Source organism: Carcharhinus amblyrhynchos, chromosome 15 (assembly GCF_965287045.1).
Source record: "Carcharhinus amblyrhynchos chromosome 15, sCarAmb.v2.hapA, whole genome shotgun sequence".
Taxonomy (NCBI): domain Eukaryota; kingdom Metazoa; phylum Chordata; class Chondrichthyes; order Carcharhiniformes; family Carcharhinidae; genus Carcharhinus; species Carcharhinus amblyrhynchos.
In genome coordinates this window covers 39702346-39727352 of record NC_137338.1, presented here as the reverse complement: position 1 = coordinate 39727352, position 25007 = coordinate 39702346, and the positions used below count along the sequence as shown (strand labels likewise).

Here is a 25007-nt window from a genome sequence, read left to right as displayed (position 1 = left end):
TCTTTGGGTAAAAAAAACTGCTATTTTACCTATTTCTGCCATTGCACAATTTTTAAGAATGACCCTCGGTACTTTCCAATGTATCTAATTGAAATGGTTTGTCAATGTGAACTTGGTCTGGTCCTTCATTTTCATAGGCCCCATTCAAATTGCCTTTGTGCTTTTCTGAAATGAGGAGCCAGCTTTTTCAGAGCTCTGACGAAGGGTCACCTAGATTTGAAACGTTGACTCTATTTTCTCGCCAGAGATGCGGTCAGATCTGCTGAGATTTTCCAGCATTTTTTGTTTTTGTTTCAGATTCCAGTATCCACAGTATTTTGCTCTTGTACAAGGACAAATTATGTTTTGTCTTGTCTTGAATAGCAACGTTCCCTGTAATCTGTGTGGCCCTGAACTAACAGTCCATATGTAGCCTGCACACAAGTTCAGCACCTTTGAATTATCATGTGCACAACCATACAAAAAAAAACAAAGGGGTCATGCTGTTTAAAAAGTGTCCACGTAGTCCAAACAAGATAGAGGGAATTTTATTGAAAAGTCCTATGAATCTAGCCCAGCTTCCTAAACTATTTAAATATAGTTTGATGGCATTGGCGGTTAACTTTTGGAGAGTTATGAACTATAATACCTTTCTGTTCCAGTTTCAGTCTTTTCCCTGTAAGATATAAGATGTACATCATTAACCCTTTCCACATGGTAGCATAGTGGTTAGCACTGCTGCCTCACGGTGCCAAGAACCTGGGTTTAATTCCTGGCTTGGGTCAATGTCTATGTGGAGTTTGCACGTTCTCCCTTTGTCTGCACGGGTTTCCTTTGAGTGCTCTGGTTTCCTCCCACAGTCCGAAAGACATGCTGCTTCGATGGATTGGCCATGCCAAATTCTCCCTCAGTGTACCCAAACGGGTGCCACATGTGGTGACTAAGGGATTTTCACAGTAACTTCATTGCAGTATTGTCAGCCTATTTGTGACAAATAATTACATTTTAACTTTAACATACATAATACTGCAGTTGTCTATATTAATTATTATTTCCCTAACACATTGAAATATGCTTTCAATAATTTGGCCTCCTTGACAGTCCTAACAGTAGCTCAAATCTTTGTATCACTTGCCAACTTCATTCCTGGATACTTATATCTGAGATTGTTTAGATCTCAACACTCATCCTTGTGGGATGCTACTGGTAATCTGCCTCCAAGCAGATCCAAAGCTACTGAAAATTTTCTGCCTACATACATGCAGCAAATTCTTAAATCACCACAGTAGCTTCCAACTAATTCCCCAAGATACCATCTTGTAAAGATTCTTATTGTGGTGTACCTTGTCAAACATTTTATAAAAATTCAGGTGAACGTCAAAATAACATGGCCCAACTCCACATTTGCCCAGCCTATCTGCTGCCAAAATTCTAATCCATTCCTGTTAAAGTTTAAAGTTTATTTATTAGTCACAAATAAGGCTTACATTAACACTGCAATGAAGTTACTGTGAAATTCCCCTAGTCGCCATAGTCTGGTGCCTGTTTAGGTCAATGCACCTAACCAGCATGTATTTCAGCAATTGGGGATTGGCAACAAATGCTAGCCCAGCCAGCGATGTCCAAGTCCCATGAGTGAGTAAAAAAAACTTGTATATTCCAATTGTTTCCTGACCAGCAGCCTATCTTCCACCCTCTGTAAACTTGAGCTCTGGTCTGGAGCCAAGAGTCAACATGTCACTCGAAACTTTTTATGCAAATCTAAGGCACCTCCTATAATTTAAACAGCCTTAGAGAATATGAAGGCTTTGGAGAGTGTATGTAAGATTTTATTGGAATGGTTTCAGGGATTAGGGATTATAGGTACGTGGGTGTACTGGAGAAACTGGGGTTGTTCTCCATATAGCAGAGAATTACAAGAGGAGATTTGGTAGGTAAAAAATAATGACGGACTTAGATTGGAAAAGGTTTCTCTTTATTACTCCTATGGTTGAAAGTTCAAAACCAGAGGACACAGATTTAAATGTTTAACTAAAGAGTCAAATAAGGAAAACATTTTTACCCAGCAAGTGGTTAGGAATTGTTATGTACTGCCTGAATATAGTAACCTTCAAAAAGGGATTGGATAAATACTTGAGGCAGAAGACATTGCAGTGACATTCAGTGAGAATGGGTGAGTGAGACAAACTGAGTCAGTCTTCAGAAAAGCAAATGCAGACTCGACAGGCTGAATGGATTCCTTATTTAGCGTACCATTCTATGATTATAAATATCTTGGTGGTGAATGCTAGTCACTTGGCCAAAATTTCTTCCAGTTCTGAAGAGGGAAAATTTGTTAGACGCTAGTTTTTAAACGGGAACTCTGCGACCTATGTTCAAATTCAGCCCAGATCAATCTACTTTGAGTTGATAGGGAATAAAACCTTGCAAGTGCTGCATTTGGGCTAGAAGTTATCAGCTCTTTCTGTTCCCTTCTAAAATGATTCCTGTTTTTGCTCAATCCTCGCTCTTTCTTGGTTCATAGTGACCCTCCCAGTACGTCATTCCCTTCCTGTTGCTCCCTTATTTTCCTTAGTAGCTCTACTATTTGCACCTTGAACTTCCAATTATAACTTCTTGTATCTTCCATTGTTCCTGGCTCTGCTCGTGCTCTGCACATCCTTGCTCTATCACAAAATCATCACAAGGGCAAATAGCAAGAGACCAGAGGCCCATTGGTCTTAACCGCTTTCCCTTTTCTCTTATCCTGCTTCTGGTCAGAGGCTTTGAATGCTTTTAATATTCAATTTACTTGTTTGAGGACAAACACTTTTTGCCTGCCTGCATCTGAATGCCGAATTTGGAATTTGAAATGGATTGATACAGAAGTACAACAGGAAGTAGTGTTTTGTAGATAGGAAGTACACACACACATTAAGGAGTAAAATTAGTCTTCAGTGGTAGCGTGAAATAAGGAATTGGCAACACATTTTACTCCCTGCTTAGTTAGCTTTTCCACAGTAGACCAATTTCACTACTAAGACTTTTTTTAACACATTAAATGTCTATGTGAATTTACTATTGATACTTACAAACAGTAAACACAAAGGAACATTAAAATAAATATTATTTTACTAATTGATCTTTACCTTGGTGAAATATGCTGGCTGCAAACAAAGGAGAACCTAATTTTAAAACATCCTATAACCTACAGGTCACTATCATTGCTGTAAAGCGAGCTTCTGCTGCCTTCTCTCTACTTGGGTGGTAAGTTTTTTTTTTGGTTGTGTTTTATCCATACTCTCTTTGTGCTATACTTCAGTTATATTAAAATTGTTGGACCATATAAGCTTGTAAAAAACAAAATCCTCCCTTAAATATGTTCATATATTTACACACCTTTTCTGATGGATTATCGATTTATCGATTTAGTAGCTTTGCTGTCCAAACAAGAAAGTCCTCTGTTTTCTCCTGGGTTCATAGCTGATCTGCTGGTTTGCAGGTGCAAGTGCGACCCTTGGAACCCCTGAGGGTGTCCCTGAAGCTGCCTCTCTGAGACTCACTGCTCTCTCAATGGAGGAGGCTGTTTATTTCGTGCTTAGGGTCAAAGCAATGACATCAAAGAATAAAACTTTCTTATTGCACAAAATTGAGCCTTGGAAAATAAAGGATGCCCATGTGAATTTCATTGAACCAAGGCTGGTCGAAAAATATTTAGGAGCAAAATTTGATCTCTGGGTGGGTACAAAGGGTAATGTTTGGGAAGTTGAGCTGGCTAATGGATTGATAATCTGAGGGTGAGTCCACTTAAACCAACACAAAAATTTAGTATATTAAAACTTACTTTATCCCCTGTTTCTATTATTACTTAATTCTGTTCCATGTGGACTCCTCCATGATGGAAGTCATGGTTTGCAGACCTTCATGGATCTCCACTGGATCTCTCCACACATCCTTCTGCATATGCAGCATCTGCAACTTGATGAACATCTCCAGAGGCTTGTCCTCTGCCTCCCAACTCAGTCCTTGTCTCCAGCCGTACTCCCAATGTCGCCACCTTGGAATCTCTCTGCCTGTGCACTCTGCTCATCAGCCTTCCATGACCTCCTGTTGCTGATGTTGGACATGAAAATAATGATATGAGATCATCTTATATCAACCTCAGCAGGCAGATGGATCCTCGGTTTAACTCCCAACCTGAAATATGGACCACCAATTTCATTCTCCCTCAGTACTCCATTGGAGTGTTGGCCCTGTTATTTGACCTTGAACCCTGAAATGGGACTTGAATTGGAGCCTTGTGATTCTTAAGACCATAAGACAAAGGAACAGAAATAGGCCATTTGTCTGCCCTGCCATTCAATCATGGCTGATATTTTTTTCTTCCCCATTCTCTTGCCTTTTCCCATAATCCCTGATCCCCTTATTAATCAAGAACCTATCTATCTCTATCTTAAAGACTCTCAATGACCTGGCTTCCACAGCCTTCTGAGGCAAAGAGTTCCACAGATTCACCACTCTCTGGCTGAAGAAATTCCTCCTCATCTCTGTTTTAAAGGATCGCCCCTTTGGCCTGAGGTTATGCCCTCTGGTTCTAGTTTTTCCTACTAGCAGATTCAGAAGAGAGTGCACTACCAACTGAGTCATGGCAGACCCAATTTTCTTGATCCACTTTTGTTGGAGATTGCCAGGCACTTGTATAGCACAAATGTTGCTACCTACTTATCAACCCAAGCCTAAATGTTCTTCAGGTCTTACTACAAGTGGGCATGAAGTGCTCCAGTGTTTGGGGAGTTGCGAATGTCACTTAACACTGCAGTCATCTGTATACATGTGACTTGTGATGGAGGCAATGTCATTAATGAAACTGATAATTGCTGGACTTTGGAGACTACCCTGAGGAACCCCTGCATTGATGTCTGAGACTGAGATGATTGACCTCCAACAACCGCAACCATCTTCTTTTATGTTAGATATGATCTTAGCAGTGGAGAGATTTCCTCCTGATTTTGATTAACTTTAAGTTTACTCAGATTCCTTAATGCCTCATTGGATGAAATGATGCTTTTTCTCGGAGACAGCTACTTGTGCCTCACCTCTTGAGATCAGTTGCCCATATTTAGACCAAGCTGTAATGAGGTCAGGACTGGCCCTGGTGGAACCAAGCTATGGTTTCAATTAGGACCAGTCCTGTGTGTTTATACAGTTAATCTCCCCATTTTTGTATATGAAGAGGGAAATCTCCTGTTCCTTTTGGAATCATTCATGTATGAATGTTGTAGATGCTATTAGGCTTGATGATAATGTTCTCATAGAATTCTGATGGATACAACAAAAAAGGAAGTAATTCAATCTATTGTGTCTGTGTTGGCTCTTCATTAGAGCAATCCAATACCAACCTTGTGCTGCTTGCTTCCCCATATCCATCTTCTTCTGTTTTAAATAGTTATCCAGTTTTATCTTGAAATAGTTAATGGCCTCAACCAAAAAAATTACATGTTCCAATAGCACACTATGTAAGGAGACTTCTCCAAACCTTTCACCTCACTTTGTTCATTTTAAATTGGTGACTCTTAGTCACTGATTCCTCAACCAGAGAAATCACTCTCTTCCAATTCACTGTCATAACCCTTTTTTAACAATCAACCTTATCTCCTCTAGATCTGACCTCTGATAGAAATAGTCATAGTCTGTCATCTTCCAAACTGTATTTCCCCATCATCAACTTCCTGGTAAGTATAATTTGGACACCCTATAGCTTTATTTGATTGCATATAATCCAAAATTGAAAACAACATTCTTAATTGTGGCCTAAGCAATGATTTGTACAAGTTTACCATTGCATCCTCACCCTTGTATATGCTGTTGAATTGTTTGTGAATTATCTGTGTGTTTCTACCTTCAGGAAATTATGCAATTGAACCTATGATCTCTGTTCAGTGTCTTTCAGATGAGTGGACACTCTCACTCCATATTATTTCTCCCTATATATTACTGCATACTTGGGTTGAAATGAAAATTAATGTGGCTATCTGCCTGTGTCCCTGATTAATAATGTCTTAGTGAAGCTTTCTCACACACATTTTGCCATACCTCCATACAATTTTAGTTACCAATTCAAGTCCAAATGATTTTTCTATACCAAAAATAAAAGTAGCCCTAAAGTGATTGCTAGATAAGCCATTTCCAATCTTTCTCTAGTTTGAGGGGTACCCATTTCCTTGGTGAGTCTTTGGTTTCCTGTTTTGTCAGGCAGTCTCCTATCTGTGTTGCTATGTTTACAATACATACACCTGTTTCACTCAACCACACACTTGGTGAATGAAGCCTTGGGAAGCATTGGATCAGTGTTATTTGTAATGCTTTTGGAGAATGTATGCTAATAATTGTATTGTTTTCATGTAGCTCCTTTATGCTCTTTGTGATATGGTTATTCCGAAAGTACACCTCTTTAGCCCAGGTAAGATATTGCTACAAAATTTTAAAAATATGTCTAGTTTTATTTATTAGCATCACAAATAAGTTTACATTAACACTGCAATGAAGTTGCCGTGAAAATCCCCTAGTTGCCACACTCTGGCGCTTATTTGGGTACACTGAGGAAGAATGTAGCACGGCCAATGCACCTAACCAGCGTGTCTTTTGGACTGTGGACGGTGGTGGATTAACTATCGCCCAGACCCCTATGCTGAGCTTTAGTAAGGCCCCCTGCCCCACCCTTCGTTGAATAGAATAAAGTGACATTAGATAACTTATATCATTGTACAATGTATAATGTACTACATGTATAATATCATGAAGTTATATGAATCAATTACAGCCCTTTCATTCATTTATTTTTCATTTTCTTTACATTTGTACTTTAAAAAGCTTCCATGTTTTTTGGTTTACAAAAGTGTTGATAACAACATGTAATTCAATAGATCAAAGCATGTCTGATTCAATGTGCATGAGTGCGAGATCACGAAGTTTCTCATCGCTCATTGTTGAGTGCAAATAGATTTTGATCCTCTTCAGTGCAGAAAATGAATGCTCACCTGCACAGTTAGTGATCATTAAGGACAGATAAATTCGAAAGCAAATGTATGTATTTGGATACACCTCATGCAGTTGATCACTTGTCAGAGCTCAATACATTCCTAAGTATGCACTAAAATCAGTATGTATACATGTTATAGCATGATAATAAATTTTTTTGTTGTATCTATTTTGTATTTATTTGCATGCAGTACAAGTCTGGGGGTTAAGCTCCTCTATTTATAGGTATTTGTTACATTAGTTCACCCACAGGGTATAGTTATGAAAATTTATTCATAAGGGTTAAACCAATTTTTTTTTTGCTCTCGGGTCCCCTTAACTTCCGGGCCCCTAGGCTTAAGCGTACTCAGCCTAATGGTTAATCCGCCACTGACTGTGGTAGGAAACCAAAGCACCTGAAGAAAACTCACGCAGACATGGGAAGCACGTGCAGACTCCGCACAGAAAGTGACCCAATCCGGGAATCAAACCTGGGTCCCTGGTGCTGCGAGGCAGCAGTGCTGACTGCTGTGCCACCGTGCAGTAATTGATAAGTATGCTCACACAACCATTTTCAAAGTGCTGATATGACTTCAGGCTTTTTTCCTCTGTGATCATTTCACTCTGTGGATGCTCTTGAATGAGAAAGATTGCGTGTCTGCTGATGAGAAAAAATATCATCTCGTAGTCATATTAATAGAATAAGCATTTTGGTAATTCACTAGCTATCTGTTCCATTTTGCTGACAGAGAATAAAGGCACACATTTTGATACTGTGGGACAAATGTTTGAAGTAGCATCCATTTTCACTGTAGTTTGTATACGCTTCATATGCAGAATGCCACAGACATGCAACATAATAGGTTGTTCAAATAGAAGATGTGGGTGCTCTGACTGAATCCTATGTAAACCCTATTTGTGTAACACAGTAGCAAAACACTGCGGATGCTGGAAATCTGAAATAAAAATAGAAAATACTGGAAACACTCAGCAGATTTGGTAGCATCTGTGGAGAGAGAAACAGAGCTAGCATTTCAGGTCAATGAATTCTCCAATGAAAGGTCGTTGACCTCAGAATGTTTACTCTGTTTCCCTTGACACAGATGTTGCCAGACCTGCTGAGTATTCCCATTTGTGTAATGTTATGTTTACCTTAAGTTTCTTTTAATAACTGCAGTAGTGAACAGTTTAACATCTCTTGTTCAAGATTGCATGTAACAAAAGTTTAAAACTGTCTTAGACCATAAGATATAGGAGCAGAATTAGGCCATTTGGCCCATCGAGTCTGCTCCACCATTCAATCATGGCTGATATGTTTCTCAACCCCAATCTCCTGCCTTTTCTCTGTAACCTTTGATGCCCTTACCAATCAAGAGCCAGTCCATCTCTGTTTTAAATATGATGTGGAGTTGCCGGCATTGGACTGGGGTAGGCACAGTACAGAGTCTCACAACACCAGGTTAAAGTCCAACAGGCTTAATTGGCAGCATGAACTTTCAGAGCACCGCTCTTTCATCAAGTGACATTCACCTGATGAAGGAGTGGTACTCTGAAAACAGTTGAGGAGGAATTTCTTTAGCCAGAGAGTGGTGAATCAATGGAATTCATTGTCACAGATGGCAGTAAAGGCCAGTTTATTGAATATATTTAAAACAGTCTCACAACACCAGATTAAAGTCCAACAGGTTTTATTATCTAATACTTGGGTGAATTGAATGAGATATGACTTTCAATGGAAAGATATTGTCCCTTACCTAAATTTTGTTCTCTTTTTGATGCTGTTAGGTTATCAGAGTTACAGTAGCTTTGCTGAAGCAATAAATATTGGTGTGTGCAAAAATGTAACTACAATGTTAATTTTGAAACTTGAAAATACTGTTAATTTTCTAAAAAAAAGTTCAGCTGCTTGAGTCTGAGTTGAGCCACAAAAACAAGCAAGGTTCCATCCAATCAAATTTGTGCTTCCAAGTAGTTTGTCAAAACTCTTAACAGGATTCTGACACTGAATGATGACCACTTGAATGAGGAACTAAAGGATGCTCAGCACAGCATGTGATATATTAGGCTCCAACAAGTGCTGCATGTTTTCAGGATAAAATGGAAAGAAATAATGAAGAACAATAGAGATGAGAAAGATGCCATTATGTACTGCACTCTCGTTAAGGTTGCAGTAATGTTTTTTGAAATGTTTTGTCTTTGTGGAGAAGAATTTCCATTGATACCTCTCCTGATTGTCCATCTTTAGTTTGAAGATTGCCTTTTGAAGAATTGCGGTTGTCAAGCTGCGTCCTGCCACCTAATGCACTTCATAGCACATTTAGTGAGCCCAAGCCATCACAGAGTGCATAATTTAATTTTTAACTTTCTTTTATGAAATATAAAAATAAAGGCAAGAGGAGACCACTTAGCTGATGCCATTCAGTTTCAATTCATTTTACCGTATGTGGGTGTCACTGGTGAGGCTAGCATTTATTGCCTATTCCTAATTGCCCTTGAGAAAGTGGTGAGCTGCCTTCTGGAAGCAGTGCAGTCTTGCAATGTAGGTACACCCAGAGTTCTATTAGGGAAGGAGTTCCAGGATTTTGACCCAGCGATAATGAAGGGATGGTGATATATTTCTAAGTCTGGATGATGAGTGGCTCGGGTGATTTTCAGGTTCCTATCTGTCTGCTACCCTTGTCCTTCTGGATGTTAGTGGTCATGGGTTTGGAAGGTGCTGCCTAGGGAGCCTTGGTGAATTTCTGCAGTGCATCTTTTGATGGTATACTCTACTGTCACTGTGCCAGATGGTGAAAAGAGTGAATGTGGAGCAGGTGCCAATCAAGTGGTTTGCTTTGACCTGGATGGTGTTGAGCTTCTTGAGTGTTATTGGAACTGTAGTCATCCAGGCAAATTGGGAGTATTCCATCACACTGTTTACTTGTGCTTATACATAATAGACTGGCTTTGGGAATGCAGGTGATGAGTTACATGATTCAGTCGCTGCAGGATTCTTAGCCTTTGCCCAGCTCTTGTAGTCTTGGTATTTATATGGCTAGTCCAGCTTGGTTTCTGGACAGTGGTAAGTCCCAGGATATTATGGTGTGACCTACTGCTAACAGCATCCCTTCACCACTCACTCCTACATTCTGCAAACTCCTGGCAGAAACAAAGGATAGTTTCAGGAAAATTTTGGGGAAATTCCTGTCTAATCCTCCAAAAGCTTCCTTTTTGATTATGGTAGACTAAAGAGTTTTGCGTTCTTGTAAAAACTTCAGTGAAAATTTAATTCCATTACAGCTGCAACTCTGGAATGTAGAATTTGTTGACATAAAGCAAAACTGCTTAATAACTTGGTCAGGATTTCCTCATTCACTTTGTGAGATCAAGTCACTCCAGTTTGTTGAATAAATTCTATATGTTTCCTACATGGCCAGAGCTTAGTTTGAATCAGAATTTGCAACTGGACTGATTGACTTTTGAAAAAAGTAGACTTTTTAATTCAACAAATTGTCATGTTTAGTGCACAAATATCTGAGAATATAGAATCAAAATGGTTTCCAAATCTGAACAGTTCCTGTCAAACTTCCTCTTGCACCTGTATTCACAGTAGAAATTAGTTTTAGTAGTTAATATGAGTCATTTTATGAACCAAAACTTCCAGCCTTCTGACTGATGTGCACTATAGGACAAACCAAGCATTTCGCACCAGAGACTAAGTAAGGGACTGCCCACAGTATTGACCATATTCTTCTGTCCATTGAGGAGCAATACTGTATTAGCCAAAAAATAATTGTGATACTATTTAGAAATTAGTCAATTAAACAAAATTACAAAGACCACATGACAAGCGTCGATTATAGTAATATGATCCTGGGGAAAACACTTGAACTTAAAAAAAACAAGGGACAACCTTTTAATTAATGCCATGTGCCAAAGTGCTTTAAAGAGGAGGTATGTAAGGTAGAGGAACAGAGTTCATAATGACTTTTATTTCCATCCACACTTCTGATTTACTGCCCCTACCCCCCGTGCTATACATTTTTTTTTCTAAAGGGCTCCCCCAGTCCCTGAAAATTGTACTACACTAGTACCCTCTGGTGAAATGTGTATGCATTCCTGTGTTTTTTTTCTCTGACGAAGAAAGCTGTCCCTGGCAGCTCTGAGTCCTGATAATGCTACTTTGCTATCTAAGCACATATCAGTAAAAGGCTCTGGATAAATGTGTCCAGCATAATGGGAGCCGCCGGAGAATCCAATAACAATTAACTACTAGTCAGAGCACAGCTGTAGGCGGAGAAATACTCCGAAAACACTGAACCTTTTGTGCTTTCCAACTTGGTCTCCTGCTTGTGTATGTTAACTGGGCCTTTTAGCTGCCACTCTGCTGCTTTTCCAATCATCGTCAAGTGTTTCCAGGTCACAGCCCAGCAGCAGCTGCCGCACCCCCCCCGACTCCGCGTCCCCCTCAATTCACCAGTACCTTGCCCTTTTACTCAATTGCTACCAGACCTGAACCCCTCTTAACCTCATTTTTCTGTGTGTTTTTTAGAAAAATAATGGTTTGGTGATACTAGAAGGGATTTTATACACAAGGAAGTCCGTGCCTATGATTCATTTTTAATAATCTGCTAAAATTTGAAAAAATACAAGAACACAATGTGGTAGAAATCCTGTGTACTGTAGTCCAGTTATTTATTGAAATTCACATAGATTTAGAAAGTGATACCAAGAACAAAACATTTGTTTTTACAAATGATTGTACCTTAGTTTAAATACTTCACAGCTTGCATAAGCACATTGCTGTTCTTTTACATGTATTGAAATAAATTTTCCACTCATCGTAGAGGTGCTGATCAGGATCTTGTTTACGCAGATTCTGTGGGCTGAATGGGTTGTCCCAAGAGGGACATCTGTGGCTTGCGCCAAAGTCTTCTGCTTCAGTGGGAAATTAGGTGCCACAGGGGAGCCAGAGGTCTGGCACATGGGTAGGGCAGACCTTTGCTTCATCAGTGCTGGAGACTGTGAAGGTGAGAAGGGATGTGCGCTTCCCAGCAGGCACTGGGAGGAGACAACCTCATTATGCAGCAGAGGCACCTCTATTTAGTGTCATCTTCTGCACTTGCCCCACCACCTGAGGGTCCCTCAAGTTGCACGCTTCTCTAGAAAGTCATGTTATCGAGAGTGTAACAGATTACCATAATGACTGAGATCCTTGTAGGGAGATCTTAGCAAACACCATCTGACTGATGCAGGCACCGGAATCACAACTTCTAATGGTGTAACCAGTGGTTGTCCTGCTGAGCATGTGGCATTTTTTTGTATCACCTGTCTTCTGTGCAACTGTCTTGGACATCTTCAGTGGAGTCAGTGTCCGTGTCTTCATGAGATTTTCATAGTAGCAGCCTGGACTGCCAGAGGATGAAGGAATCATGGTAACAGTGCGCGCAGGTATGGAGGGAGCTCTTGTTGTAGACCAGTTGGCAGTTGAGAGAGTGGCAGCCCTTCATGTTGATGGATCTCGCTCGGTGATCACTAGGTCCTTTGATGGCCATATCAGTGTAATTGTATCTTTGCCTCTATATGCTGTGTTTATGAACTCAGTTCACCTGATGAAGGAGCAGTGCTCTGAAAGCTCTTGATTCCAAATAAACCTGTTGGACTTTAACCTGGTGTAATGAGACTTCTTACTATAAACTTTCAATGAAGGAAATACAGATTGGTCTGTGAGTATGTGGAGCGAGGAAAGAAGAAGTATTTTACTGCTAACCTTATTTGGAAGCTGACCAAAATATTTGCTCAATTACACAACATGCTTTAATTAAAATTGAACAACTTGATAAATCCAGATTTTAGTTTTTTTCAAGTATGTCATAACATTATGTCATTCTAGCTCCTGCTGATGTTGGACTGGTGCTATATATCACTCGTGCAGCTCTTTATAAATAATGGATTGAATTTCCCCTGGTATATTTAACCCTTTGGTGCTATGGGCATAGGTCAGCGCCAAAATTAAATTAAAAAGTTTCTCCTTTTCTGGTTTTTAGTCTTTCGATCAAGAACCATATTGATGGTTGGGAAATGTTGCATATATACAATAAGATGAGAATTTTCTGATTTGGAAATTTGAACCAACCCAAGGTACCTATTACTTATGACAGCATTGGAGATGAATCTGTTGATGTGCTGACATGAACCATGGTTCACATGTGAGATAAACCTCCCTACCTTTCTGCATATTCCATTTCTTTGCTTTTCCCAAACTTCCACAGTAGGGACAGGTTCTTGTTCCCAAATCCCATATTTGTGTCCCCACAATTTCTCTGCTACCTTCTCTTACTTTTGAGCAACTCAGCATTTTCCACCCTTCCCACTTATTACTTACAATCCTTGTCATGCACTGCCCTCCCAGGTTTCATCAACCCTCACCAAATCTCCCCCCTTAACATTCGCATTGAGCATTTACTCACTCTCAATGATTTCAACCTGGACCCTCCCTTTCCTCCAATTTCTCTGCCCTCGTTACTATGCTCAATTCACTCTTCACATAAGCCCGGGGTGACCAAATTCACTAACCCATATACTATAATCTACGGACAACCTTTTCAACACATTTTTATTACCATTGCTTAAATTCCAATGAGCAAACCTTCAGCCTCTTCCTGTTGTGGGTTTTCTTTGTGCACAATTCAGATTGGGGCAAAAACAAATCTGTTCCACTGACATGATTAGAGGCAGCACATACTCACTGCTACTGACTTTGGTAGCCTTGCCCTTCCAATGTGCAAAATCAGTCAGGGGTTTTAAAACAAAAGAAACAGTTGTAACTGATTATTGAACAACATTTGAATCAGAGTACCTTTGATTTGATTTATTATTGTCACGTGTATTGATAGGCAGTGAAAAGTATTGTTTCTTGCGCGATATACAGACAAAACATATCATTCATAGAGAAGGAAAAAAGAGGATGCAGAAGAGGATGTGCCACTGTCACAGCTAGGGTGTAGAGAAAGATCAATTGAATGGACCTTTTTTATTAAAAAGTCTGATGGCAACAGGGAAGAAGCTGTTCTTGAGTCGGTTGGTACATGACCTCAGACTTTTGTATCTTTCTCCTGACGGAACTAGGTTGAAGAGAGAATGTCCGGGGTGTGTGAACTCCTTGTTTATGCTGGCTGCTTTTACGAAGCAGCGGGAAGCATAGATGGAGTCAGTGGATGGGAGGCTGGTTTGAGTGATGGACTGGGCTTTGTTCACAACCCTTTGTAGTTCCTTGCAGTCTTGGTCGGAGCAGGAGTTATACCAAGCTGTGATACATCCAGTAAGATGGTGTATCTGTACAGGTTGGTGAGAGCTACATGTGTCCTAATGTAATACATTCTTACATTCCTGTACTATATTAAACTGTTTCATCCACTTCTAAACAGAGACCAGAAATTGGTGAATGTACAGCGAGAGGATGGGTTAGGGAGCCAGAGAAAATGGCACTGAGGGTCATGCGACCCTGTGTAAGACTACGGGGAAACTACAAAAGAAACCTTGTGACAGTGCTAGATCGATCTTATCACTCCTCGTCCTCCTCTTCCACCCCCCACTGCCAAACCTAGCTGTTCATCTTCCACCAATATGCTATTCAATGGGTTTCACAGCACAGGGAATGCACTGCACTCTTGTATGTCACAGTGCTGCACATGGCTCACAGGTGCAGTTTGGCCACCCTTGATGTAAGCTTAATTTTTTAAAAATCTTTTCATGGGATGTGGGTGTCATTGGCAAGGCCGACATTTGTTTTGCATCCCTAATTGCTATTGAACTAAGTGGCTTGTAAGGCCATTTCAGAGGCAGTTAGAGTCAACCATATTGCTGTTGGGCTAGATTCACATGGATAGCAGATTTCCTTCCGTAAAGATGTTAGTGACCAAATGGGTTTTTCATGACAAATAATGATTGATTGTTTCATGGTCACTGTGACTGAGAGTAGCTTATGTCCCTGATTTATTCATAGTGGGATTTGAACCTGTGGTTGGAATGTTCCCATTTTCTGGCAGAGTGACGCATTGGGTGGTAAAAATGGTGTTTAAGCCATTGGCCCTAACGGTGGCTTTCTCTGCTGTATTATCAGGGAAATAGTTGAAAAAAGTTGGGGGGGGATGCAGATTCCATGATGTAACGCTGATGGAGCCCACCCTGCCAACAACTTAACCTTTCAAAAATTGGCATGCTCTTTTTAAAGGCCACCCCAACACGAAAAATGAAAAGTTAAAAATAAAACTGCAACCCCTCCAAACCTGATATCAAGGTTAACATCCATTCAGTGGCTTCATCTGAGCAGTGTGAGTGATTGTGGAATAGATCTGGGCAAAGGTTCAGTATACGGGTGGTGGTCTGACTTGGATGGCCACAGTCACAATTTGAACTCTTCCTCTAATTCCTTGGCCTGTCCTTAAGCATTAAGGGTTGTCCATATTTTCCGTGAAAGTTGAAACCTGGAACTTCACCACAGTTACCAGGAGATGTGTAATCAATTATTGAGGCAATCATGTTTGTAGGAAATACAGTCTGTTCCAGTAAAGAACTTCAGATGACATTGTGGGTTTTCTTTGAAGTTTCTTTCAATGGGATGAATCTTTTTCAAAACCCTTTTCTTCACATTGGAATCTCTCCATAGTCATAATCCACTTTGCTCCTCTAACCTTCTGTAGCCATGCATCCCGTTTGGAATCTCCCAACTTGGCTTTTATGCAATAGGACCTCCCTTCACCCAGCCATTGTTTTGTGGCTGTCAGCCATGTGGGTCCCATTTTCTGGAACTTGGCCTCTGAACTCTATTGCTCCACCTCTGCCACCTTCTTTGAAAACCTTCTGAAAGCACCAACCTTGAGGGTAAAGCTGCCAGTGTTCCCATGTGTGTTCCTTTATTCCTTCTTATTAGTTTTAAGAGTCATAGAGTTTCAGAGCACGCAAAGAAGCCCATTGTGACCATGAAGGCCATCAATCACCTATCTGTTCTAATCCATTTTCCAGCACTTGGTCCGTAGTCTTGTGTGCTATTGGCATTTCAAGTGCTCATCTAAATAATTCTTAAATGTTATAAGGATTCCCACCTCTAGCACCCTTTTAGGCAGAGTTCCAGATTCTGACCACCCTCTGGGTGAAAAGGTTTTTCTTCACATCTCCTATAAATCCCTTGCCCCTTAACTTAAATCTATGCCTCCTGGTTGAGTGACAGCTCTGCTAGGTGGAATATTGCCTTCCTATTCACCTTACTTATGCCCCTCATGATTTTATACGCCTTAATCTTTCTTCTTTTATCTCTAAATGCCAGGAGCTACATTTAAAGGAACTATCGAAATGCAAGATAGTGTTTGTGGCTGACAATGGGTTAAATTGCCATACGTCTTTTCTCATGATTGCTTGCTGTACACAGCAGCAGGTGGCAAGAAATTTAGTGCCATCTTCCACACATGAGGGCAGTGGAAAGGAAGGGAAACTGTAAACATGTTTAACACAAAAACCTCCCATGTGGCCTGTGATTGCTGCAGATTTGAAATTTGGACATTGACATTGCTCTCAACAATAACTTTAAATGATATAATTAAAAATAGTTGGGGTGTGGGAAGGTCGAAGATTGCAGCCAAAGATCTTGCAAAAATTGGCAATCCTTGTAAATCTGTTTCGCAAGAGATAAAGATTAATGTCTATTTACTTTGATTCGCGCTGATAAGCTAAATGAACAGTGAACCTGGGCACATGTGTCTGAAAATACAAAACATACCAAGGCCATTTAAGAAGTTACCAAGATTGGGTTGTGGTAGAACAGTCAGTAACAAAAAGGACTTAACTATTAGATCATCAGTAACTTGTGTTACTAAACTGTCACAGCACCCTGTTCATTTATATGAATTATTATTAAGTTTCTGATTTGAAGTAACTGTTCAGCTGGGGAAACTAAAAGAACATCATGATTGACTTTATCATCCCTGAGGTTAAGGGAGGGAAAATTGGCCAAGGTTTCTGCTTCTGATTACTAATCATTAAACCCTGCACTTGAAGTATATTAACAACAACTACTTGTATTTTTATAGTGTTTTTAACGTAATAAAGTGGCCCGAGGCACTTCACAGGAGCATTGTAAAGGAAAGTTTTGACACCAAGCTACATTGGATGATATAAATGCAGGTAGATAGGAAGGTTGGTTTTAGGCAGGGCCATGAAAGAGGTAGAAAGGCAGGGAGACAATTCCAGCGTTTTGGGTGTGTGATGTTTGCGCTGTTGGTTACAATTAATTTGGAGTCTTTCCTGGGATGCGAGCATCACTGATATTTATTGCCCATCCTTAATTGTCCTCGAGAAGGTGGAAATGAGCTGTTGCCTTGAGCCATTGCTGAACACTTAACATAGAACGTATAGAACATAGAACAGTACAGGCCGTTTGGCCCTTGATGTTGTGCCGAGCTTTGTCTGAAACCAAGATCAAGCTATCCCATTCCCTATCATTCTGGTGTGCTCCTTGTGCCTGTCTAATAACGACTTGAAAGTTCTTAAAGTGTCTGACTCCACTATCACAGCAGGCATCCATTCCACACCCCAACCACTCTCTGAGTAAAGAACCTACCTCGGACATCCCTCCTATATCTCCCACTGTGAATCTTATAGTTATGCCCCCTAGTAACAGCTACATCCGCTGGAGGAAATAGTCTCAGAACATCCAGTCTATCTATCCCCCTCATCATCTTATAACCTCTATTAAGTTGCCTCTCATCCTCCTCCACTCTAAAGAGAAAAGCTCCAGCTCCCTCAATCTTTCCTCGTAAGACCTACCCTCCAAATCAGGCAGCATCCTGGTAAATCTCCTCTGCACTCACTCCAATGCTTCCACATCCTTCTTATAGTGAGGTGACCAGAACTGAACACAATATTCCAAATGTGGTCTCACCAATGTCCGGTATAGTTGCAGCATAACGCCATGGCTCTTAAACTCAAACCCCCTGTTAATAAACGCTAACACACTATAGGCCTTCTTCACAGCTCTATCCACTTAAGTGGCAACCTTCAAAGATCTGTGATATGAACTCCAAGATCTCTCTGTTCCTCCACATTCTTCAGAACCCTACTGTTGCGGATTACAGGGTCATTCAAATTTGTCCTGCCAAAGTGAATCACCTCGCACTTGGTGTAGGTACCTGCACAGCCCGTTAGGGGAATTCCAGATTTTGACCTACCGACAGTAAAGAAATGGAAATGTAAGGGGACGATCTTCTGGAGAGAAAAATGGCATATAGAGAAATAGGTTGGTTTCCTCTCCAGATCTTTGCACACTAGGTCAAAAAAAAAACAGCTGGGTAAGTTTAATGGATCCCCATGCACAGACGCCTCACCCAACCAATGACACAACCCCCTATTCTCCCTGAACATTGGACTCCTTCCTCCCCACCTCCCAAGCAGTCACTGCTGGCACACCCTCCCCCCGAGCAGCCAGTGCCAGGTTCATGTGTGGGTGAACCTGTTGTAAACTGTGCCAAAGTGGTGTGAATATTGCCAGGGCACGGGCTGCAATTTATATTAAAATGTATTTTAAGATACTTAAATCAGGTTCATTCCAGTTGTGTGGTTTTGCTGCATCTTCAGCCTATGCTGCAGTCTCGTGGATGGCGAGAGTGGGCTTACAATCCTGCCCGTTGTTCCAAGTTAGGGTGAGGTGCAAGATGAAGGGGAACTTGCAGGTGCTGGTGTTCCCAAGTGTCTGCTGCCCTTACCCTTCTAGATAGTAGAAGTTGAAAGTTTGGATGGTGCTGTTGAAGGCTGCTTGGTAAGGTGTTGCAGTGCATCTCGTAGATAATACACACTGCAGCCTATGTGCAATGATGGTCGAGGGAATGAAGGTGCTAGTTGGGGTGCTGATCATGTGGCTGCTTTGTTCTGGATGATGCTGACTTGAGCGTTTTTGGAGCTACAGTCATCCAGACAAGTGGAGAGTCACACTTCTGACGTGTGCTTTGTAAATGGTGTCTTTAGGGCCACAGATTTCGCAGCCTATGACCTGCTGTTGTAGTTAGTGTTCACATAGCTGCTTCAGTTCAGTTTCTGGTCAATGCCTTATGAGATGGGAGGAAGCCACCACCACCAATGGTATCTTCCAGAGCGTTGATGATGGAGCGATTAGAATCAGGTGCTGAACAGGCTAGATTAAATGAGAACCAATATCTCTTGAGAAGTATGAGACTGCCGCAGATTGCAGAGAGGGGAGAATTGATGGAGGATTTGTAAACAAAAGTGAGAATTTTAAAATGAAGGCATTTGTAGGTCAGTGAGCACAGTGGTGATGGGTGAAAGAGATTCGCCCCAAATGCGGACATGTGGAACAAGGGTTTGGATGATTATAAGTTTATAATGGTTAGAATATGGGAGGCTGGCCAGGAGTATGTTGGAATAATCACACTTGAGGTAAACAAAGGCAGAAGTGAAGGTTTCAGCAACTGATGAGCTGAGACAAGGGTGGAGTGCGTGATGTTACAAAGATGAAGTGGATATGTGGTTGGCGGCTTATCTGAGGTCATATACGACACCAAGGTTGCAAGCAGTTTGATTTTGCTGCAGACAGTAGTCAGCAGCTTTTGGAGTTAGGATCAGTTTGTAGCGGGGCCTGAAAGCAATGGCATCTGACTTCCCTATATTTAATTGAAGAAAATTTCTGCCCATCTAGTACTGGGTGTTGACAAGCAGTCTGATAATTAGCAAAAGCAGAGGAGTTGGAAGAGTTGATAGTGAAATAGAAATGGATCTTTATGTGCAAACTAATGTTCATAGAATCATAGAAACCCTACAGTGCAGAAGGCACCCAATTGACCCATTGAGCTGCACTGACAACAATCCCACCCCAGACCCTATCCCCACAAGCCCACACATTTACTCTGCTAATCCCTGTAACCTACACATCCTGGGACACTATGGGCAACTTGATATGGCCAATCAACCTAACCCACATATCTTTGAACTGTGGGAGGAAACTGGAGTACCCAGAGGAAACCCATGCAGACACGAGGAAAACATGCAAACTCTACACAGACAGTGACCCAAGGCAGGAATCGAACCCAAGTCCCTGGAGCTGTGAGGCAACAGTGTTAACCACTGCCACCACGCCATTTCAAAAATGTTGTGTTTTTGGATGTGTCACCAAGGCTCAGCATGTAGATGAGAAGTAGGAGCACGCTAAGGATTTATCACTGTGGGATACCAGAGGTAGTGAGAAGAAAGAGAAGCCATTTTAAGTGATACTGTGCTTAGAATTGGATAGATAAAAATGGAGTTAGGCAAGGTCAGTCTTGCCCAGCTGGGTGATAGTGCAGAGGTGTTAGAGGTGTGATCAACCTTGTCAAAGGCTGAAGACATGCCAAGGAGGATCAATACGGATAGTTTATCTTTGTTACGGTGACTCTGAAAAATGCTGTTTTGATAGGTATCAGGGGTGGAAGCCTGAGTAGAGGAATTCAAACATGAAGTTCTGGGAAAGATGGTCATGGATTTGGATGGCAACAACATATTCAAGGACTTTGGAGAGGAAAGGAAGTTTGGAGATGGGATAGTAATATGTAAGGATGGTGAGGTGTTTTTGTTGACTGGGTAATGGTACCAGTTTTGAAGGAGAAGCAAACAGTATCTTAAAAGCAGGAACTGTCAACAATTACAACTAACATGGGGACCATGAAGGGAAATTAGATAACCATCTGTTTAGTAGGAATAGGATTGAGGGATCAGGGGGAAGCAATGCATTAAGGATAGGACTTGACTATTCATTCACATTTGATTAATGGGCACTTGCAGCAGGAATTTGAAGTTCACCTGTTCTCTGTGCAGCCAGACCATATCAATGACTTGAACATCAATGAAGGTGCTCGTGGGCAGGACCTTCTATCATCTTAATGAAGGAGGTTGGCGTAGATGGAGAGAAGAAACATCATTTAGTGATTGATTGATTTTAAATTTAGTAACAACTTCTTTTTGAGTACATTGTAGCTTTTTGAGAATTATTTGAATTGCAGTTTTAAAAGTGTTGTGAACCTGTGGATTCTTTGCTAATCTTGTGCAGTTTTCCCATCTAAATATGCTGTGCTTTGAAATTTTTACCCTCGTTAAATACCAATGTTTTGCTTTGCTTGTGAGATGATTAGGGTCTCCAATAAAGTGACATTCTCGTGATGCAATCTTGTAAGATGCCTAAATGCATTAAAGAGTTAAAAAAAAACTCCCAAGAGAGAACTGAAAATCCTTTAACTACTACATGTGTCTTCTGGCTGGCCTTGTAGCGTTGGGTAACCAGGAACAACAACTGTGTGTTTTCAAGTATTTTCTTGGAAGCTTACACGTAACCTTTTGAATAGTTCTACAGGTCTGTTTTAAGCGACCTCTTCCTTCTCTGTGGGTTTCCTCGGTCCAAGAGCTTTTCTAACCCAGTGGCTGCATGGTGATGTGCTTCCGTATGGTTCTTTTTGCCAACAGTTAAGAGGTGGTTGAAAATGCAATGCTATCCCTTCCTCTTAACTCTTCCTTTCCGTTCTTTGTGGAGGTGCGTAGCTTTACTTTGGCATAACAAGGGGCATGCACACGGTGGGTCGTGCGTGGGCTGCTCTTGGAGGTTCCGGGAGTGGCCTAGTACTTTGTGCCGGTGTGTGTGCTTGATCCTGGACCGGTAGACGGGCGCCGCAACAGCTCAGTGACTAGCACTGCTAGCTGTGCAGATACATGGATTTGGGCCTGTATCTGTGGGAGTTTGCGCATTCTCCCTGTGGTTGTGTGGGTTTCCTCCGGGCGCTCTGGTTTCCTCCCACACCCCAAAGATGTGCTCTTAGGCTGATTGGTTTACCAAATTGACACTATTCTCCCCTGAATCTGGCTAAGTTAGGGGTTCCACTCGCAGACACGCAGGGCAGGGTAGGTGTAGGAGGGTGCGGCGGCGCGGGCTCGTTGGGCCGAAGGCCGTGTTTCCCGTGCTGGGTTGTTCTTTGTTCTTTGTATATTCCCAAAGCTGTGCAACAACTCAGTGGAATGCAAGAGTCCAAGCTGTTCCCCATTATTTTGTTGTAGCACAAGGCACTCCAGTGAGCTGTGTTTCTTTAAAAAGTTAGGAATGCAAAGAAAGAATCATATTCTTTGAAATTTAGAAGGAACCAGTCAGCGACTCTAGGACCAGGGAGTATTGTCTAAAAATTGGAACCAGACTGGCATTTTGAGTTGGAGCTCTCTGTGACTACAGAGGTGAAAGTAAGGAACACTTTCACTCCTGTAGTCACAGAGAGGCTGGTAGAAATTTGAAACTCTTTCACAAATGACAGTTAGCACCAGATCAGTTGGATAGACTGGGACTTCTTTCCCTGGAGTGTACAAGGCTCTAGGACTATCCAAAGAGTTACTTAACATCTTTTCCCAAAGGTAGGGGAGTCTAAAACTAAAGAGCATTGGTTTAAGTGAGAGGGGAGAGATGCAAAAGGATCAGGGGGGGTGGAGGGGGGTACTTTTTTCACACAGAAGATGATGAGTATCTGGAATGAGCTGCCAGAGGCAGCAGTTAGAAGTGGGTACAATTTTGTCTTTGAATAAGCATTTGACAGCTTGGGTAAGATGGGTATAGAGGGATATGGGTCAAATGTGGGCAACTGGGACTAGGTTAGTGTTTAAAAACTGGACAGCATGGACAAGTTGGGCTGAAGGGCTTGTTTCCATGATGTAAACCTCTATGACTCTATCATTAATTTTGAAACTGAAATGGAGAGATTTTTGTTCGCCGAAGGTATGGGACAAAGGCACGTTTATGGAGTTGGATCACTGAGCAGTTCAGGTCTCATTGAATAGTGGAACAGGCTGAGAGTTAAATGGTCTACCTCTGTTCCTATTTTATTGAGTATTTAACAAGATAGACAAATATTGTGTTATGCTTTAAACTGACTGAAATGCTTTGCAAAGGTGTCTCCCCCCTGCATGAATAAGAAAAAGATGACAGGAAATGAGGGAAAACTGAGATAACCTGTTATGTCTGTCATGGTTTGTGATTTGTGAACATTTGCCCAGGGCTGTTTTTGATCAGTTCATGTTGGCATACTTACGTTGAATTCAGTTCACCAGTTTAGAATGACAGCGTGAACTTTTTGGAATTGGGTACTTCACTTCCTGCATCATTTTATTATTGAGATTTATTAAAACATTCTTAATAAATATGCATCCAAAATAAAACAGTAAATGTCTATTTCATGAAATGCTTATTGCAATAGCTTTTTTTAAAAAAGTAAAATAATCAGCCTGTTAGTTTAAAATTTGCCTTGTTTTACTGATGTGTTACTGGGAGATGGGATTAATGCACAGAATTGTGCCTCTCATGGTTATGAACTGTAAGTCATGATGCCATATGAGATATTGGGTGGCAAGATGGCACAGTGGTTAGCATTTCTGCCTCACAGCGCCAGGGACATGGATTCAGCTCTGGTCTTGGGTGACTGTGTGAAGTTTGCACATTCTCCCCGTGTTTATGTGGGTTTCCTCCGGATGCTCCAGTTTCCTCCCACTGTCCAAAGATGTGCAGGTTAGGTGGATCGGCCATGCTAAATTTACCCTGAGTGTCAGGGGACTAGCATGGTAAATACATGGGGTTATAAGATAGGGGCTGGATGAGATTGTTGTCAGTGAAGCTTGATGGGCCTAATGGCCCCTTTCTGCCCTTAGGGATTCTATGATATTGAGCAGTAAATGTTTATAGCAACGTGGAATCTGCTTACTAGCGAGACCAATGACACAACATATCTAGTGCAGATCAGAAATTTGTAACAGTTGCCAACTTAATTGTTCTTCATCGCATGCCTCATAGAGGAAGATTTAAAGGGCTGACATTTTGAGTTGAAGCTCTGTGACCCGAACTGTCTGATTTATATTGTATTTCGATCAATAAAATGATCAAGCCCTGAAGCAGTTCAGCAGAGTACCACGCTGCTGATCTCTAATATTAGGAGATTGAATTAGAAGGAGAGACTAGAAAAGCACTGTTCAGCTTTGATAGGTAACAGAGGGGGAAGCTGGTGAAGGTACATATTGCCTAGATATACATTGCTGTTCCTTCACTGAAGTGAGATCAAAACCCTGGAACTCCCCTCCTAAAAGCACCATGGATGTTCCCACAAAATTTGGATAGCAGTGGTTCAAGAAGGCAGCTCACTATCACCTTCTCAGAAATAATTAGGGATGGACAATAAATTGTAGTCTTGCCAGTGATGCCTACATTCCATGAACATTTTTTTTAAAAAAAAAGGAAATGGTATATGAAAGGCAAATTTGGAGTATGGCTTCAAATTAAACTGCAGTACCAAGAACTGCAAGTTTGAATTGGTAATCACTAAATTTATGGCAGATATGAAGGGACTTTCTGACTAAGAATGATCAACAAACAATGGATTTCTGGGTGGGTAATGGAAACAAAAACTTGGAGCAAATTACGAAACAGTTCATGCTGTTATGAAAAATTGTAGGTTTTATAAATAGATGGAACATATGGTCTTCCTCCTTTTGTATTTAGATTGTGATCTCGTGGAAAAAGCTGCGTGCTTTATGCCTGTGGACACTTATTTTTATGGATACTAGCGCCTGTCCTGTGAGTGCTCATGGTGAGTCAGAGAATTCTCTGTTTTGTACAGTGTAACATATAGCATATGATAGGGATCACTGATTAGGGTGACTGCAAAATTGGAATATCATATTTGTTCAGCTCCCTAATTAAGTTTATATATTTTTTCAGAAGTCCAGGAACCAGATGGTTATTATGGGGAAGATATTCCATGTTGCAAATAGGTAGGAGACATGTAGAAGGTGTGACGTGAATTAATTTTGTTAAGGTGAGTATCTAGCAGGTATGAGAATTGTGATGGGGTGTCGCAAGAACAGAACTGTATTGGGGCAATGAGGGAGGAGATCTTGGAGTACTGCAAGCAGTGTGGTAAAAATGATAGTCTGCGTATTCTGGTGTGGGAATGTTGGTGAGTGCAGTCCAATGGCATCAGAATAGGGGGAATATCCGA

General features: G+C 41.1%; 1 protein-coding gene across 3 annotated transcripts in view; it reads left to right on the top strand.

Moving 5' to 3' along the window:
- LOC145353271 (cyclic AMP receptor-like protein A) overlaps positions 1-25007 on the top strand; it is a 206829-nt gene that overhangs the window by 24547 nt on the left and 157275 nt on the right. For all 3 annotated transcript variants that reach the window (XM_080203862.1, XM_080203863.1, XM_080203861.1), the window contains 2 exons: positions 3173-3225; positions 6364-6418. In XM_080203862.1, the coding sequence (XP_080059988.1) occupies positions 3173-3225; positions 6364-6418 (108 nt within the window). The remainder of the gene's footprint in view (positions 1-3172; positions 3226-6363; positions 6419-25007) is intronic.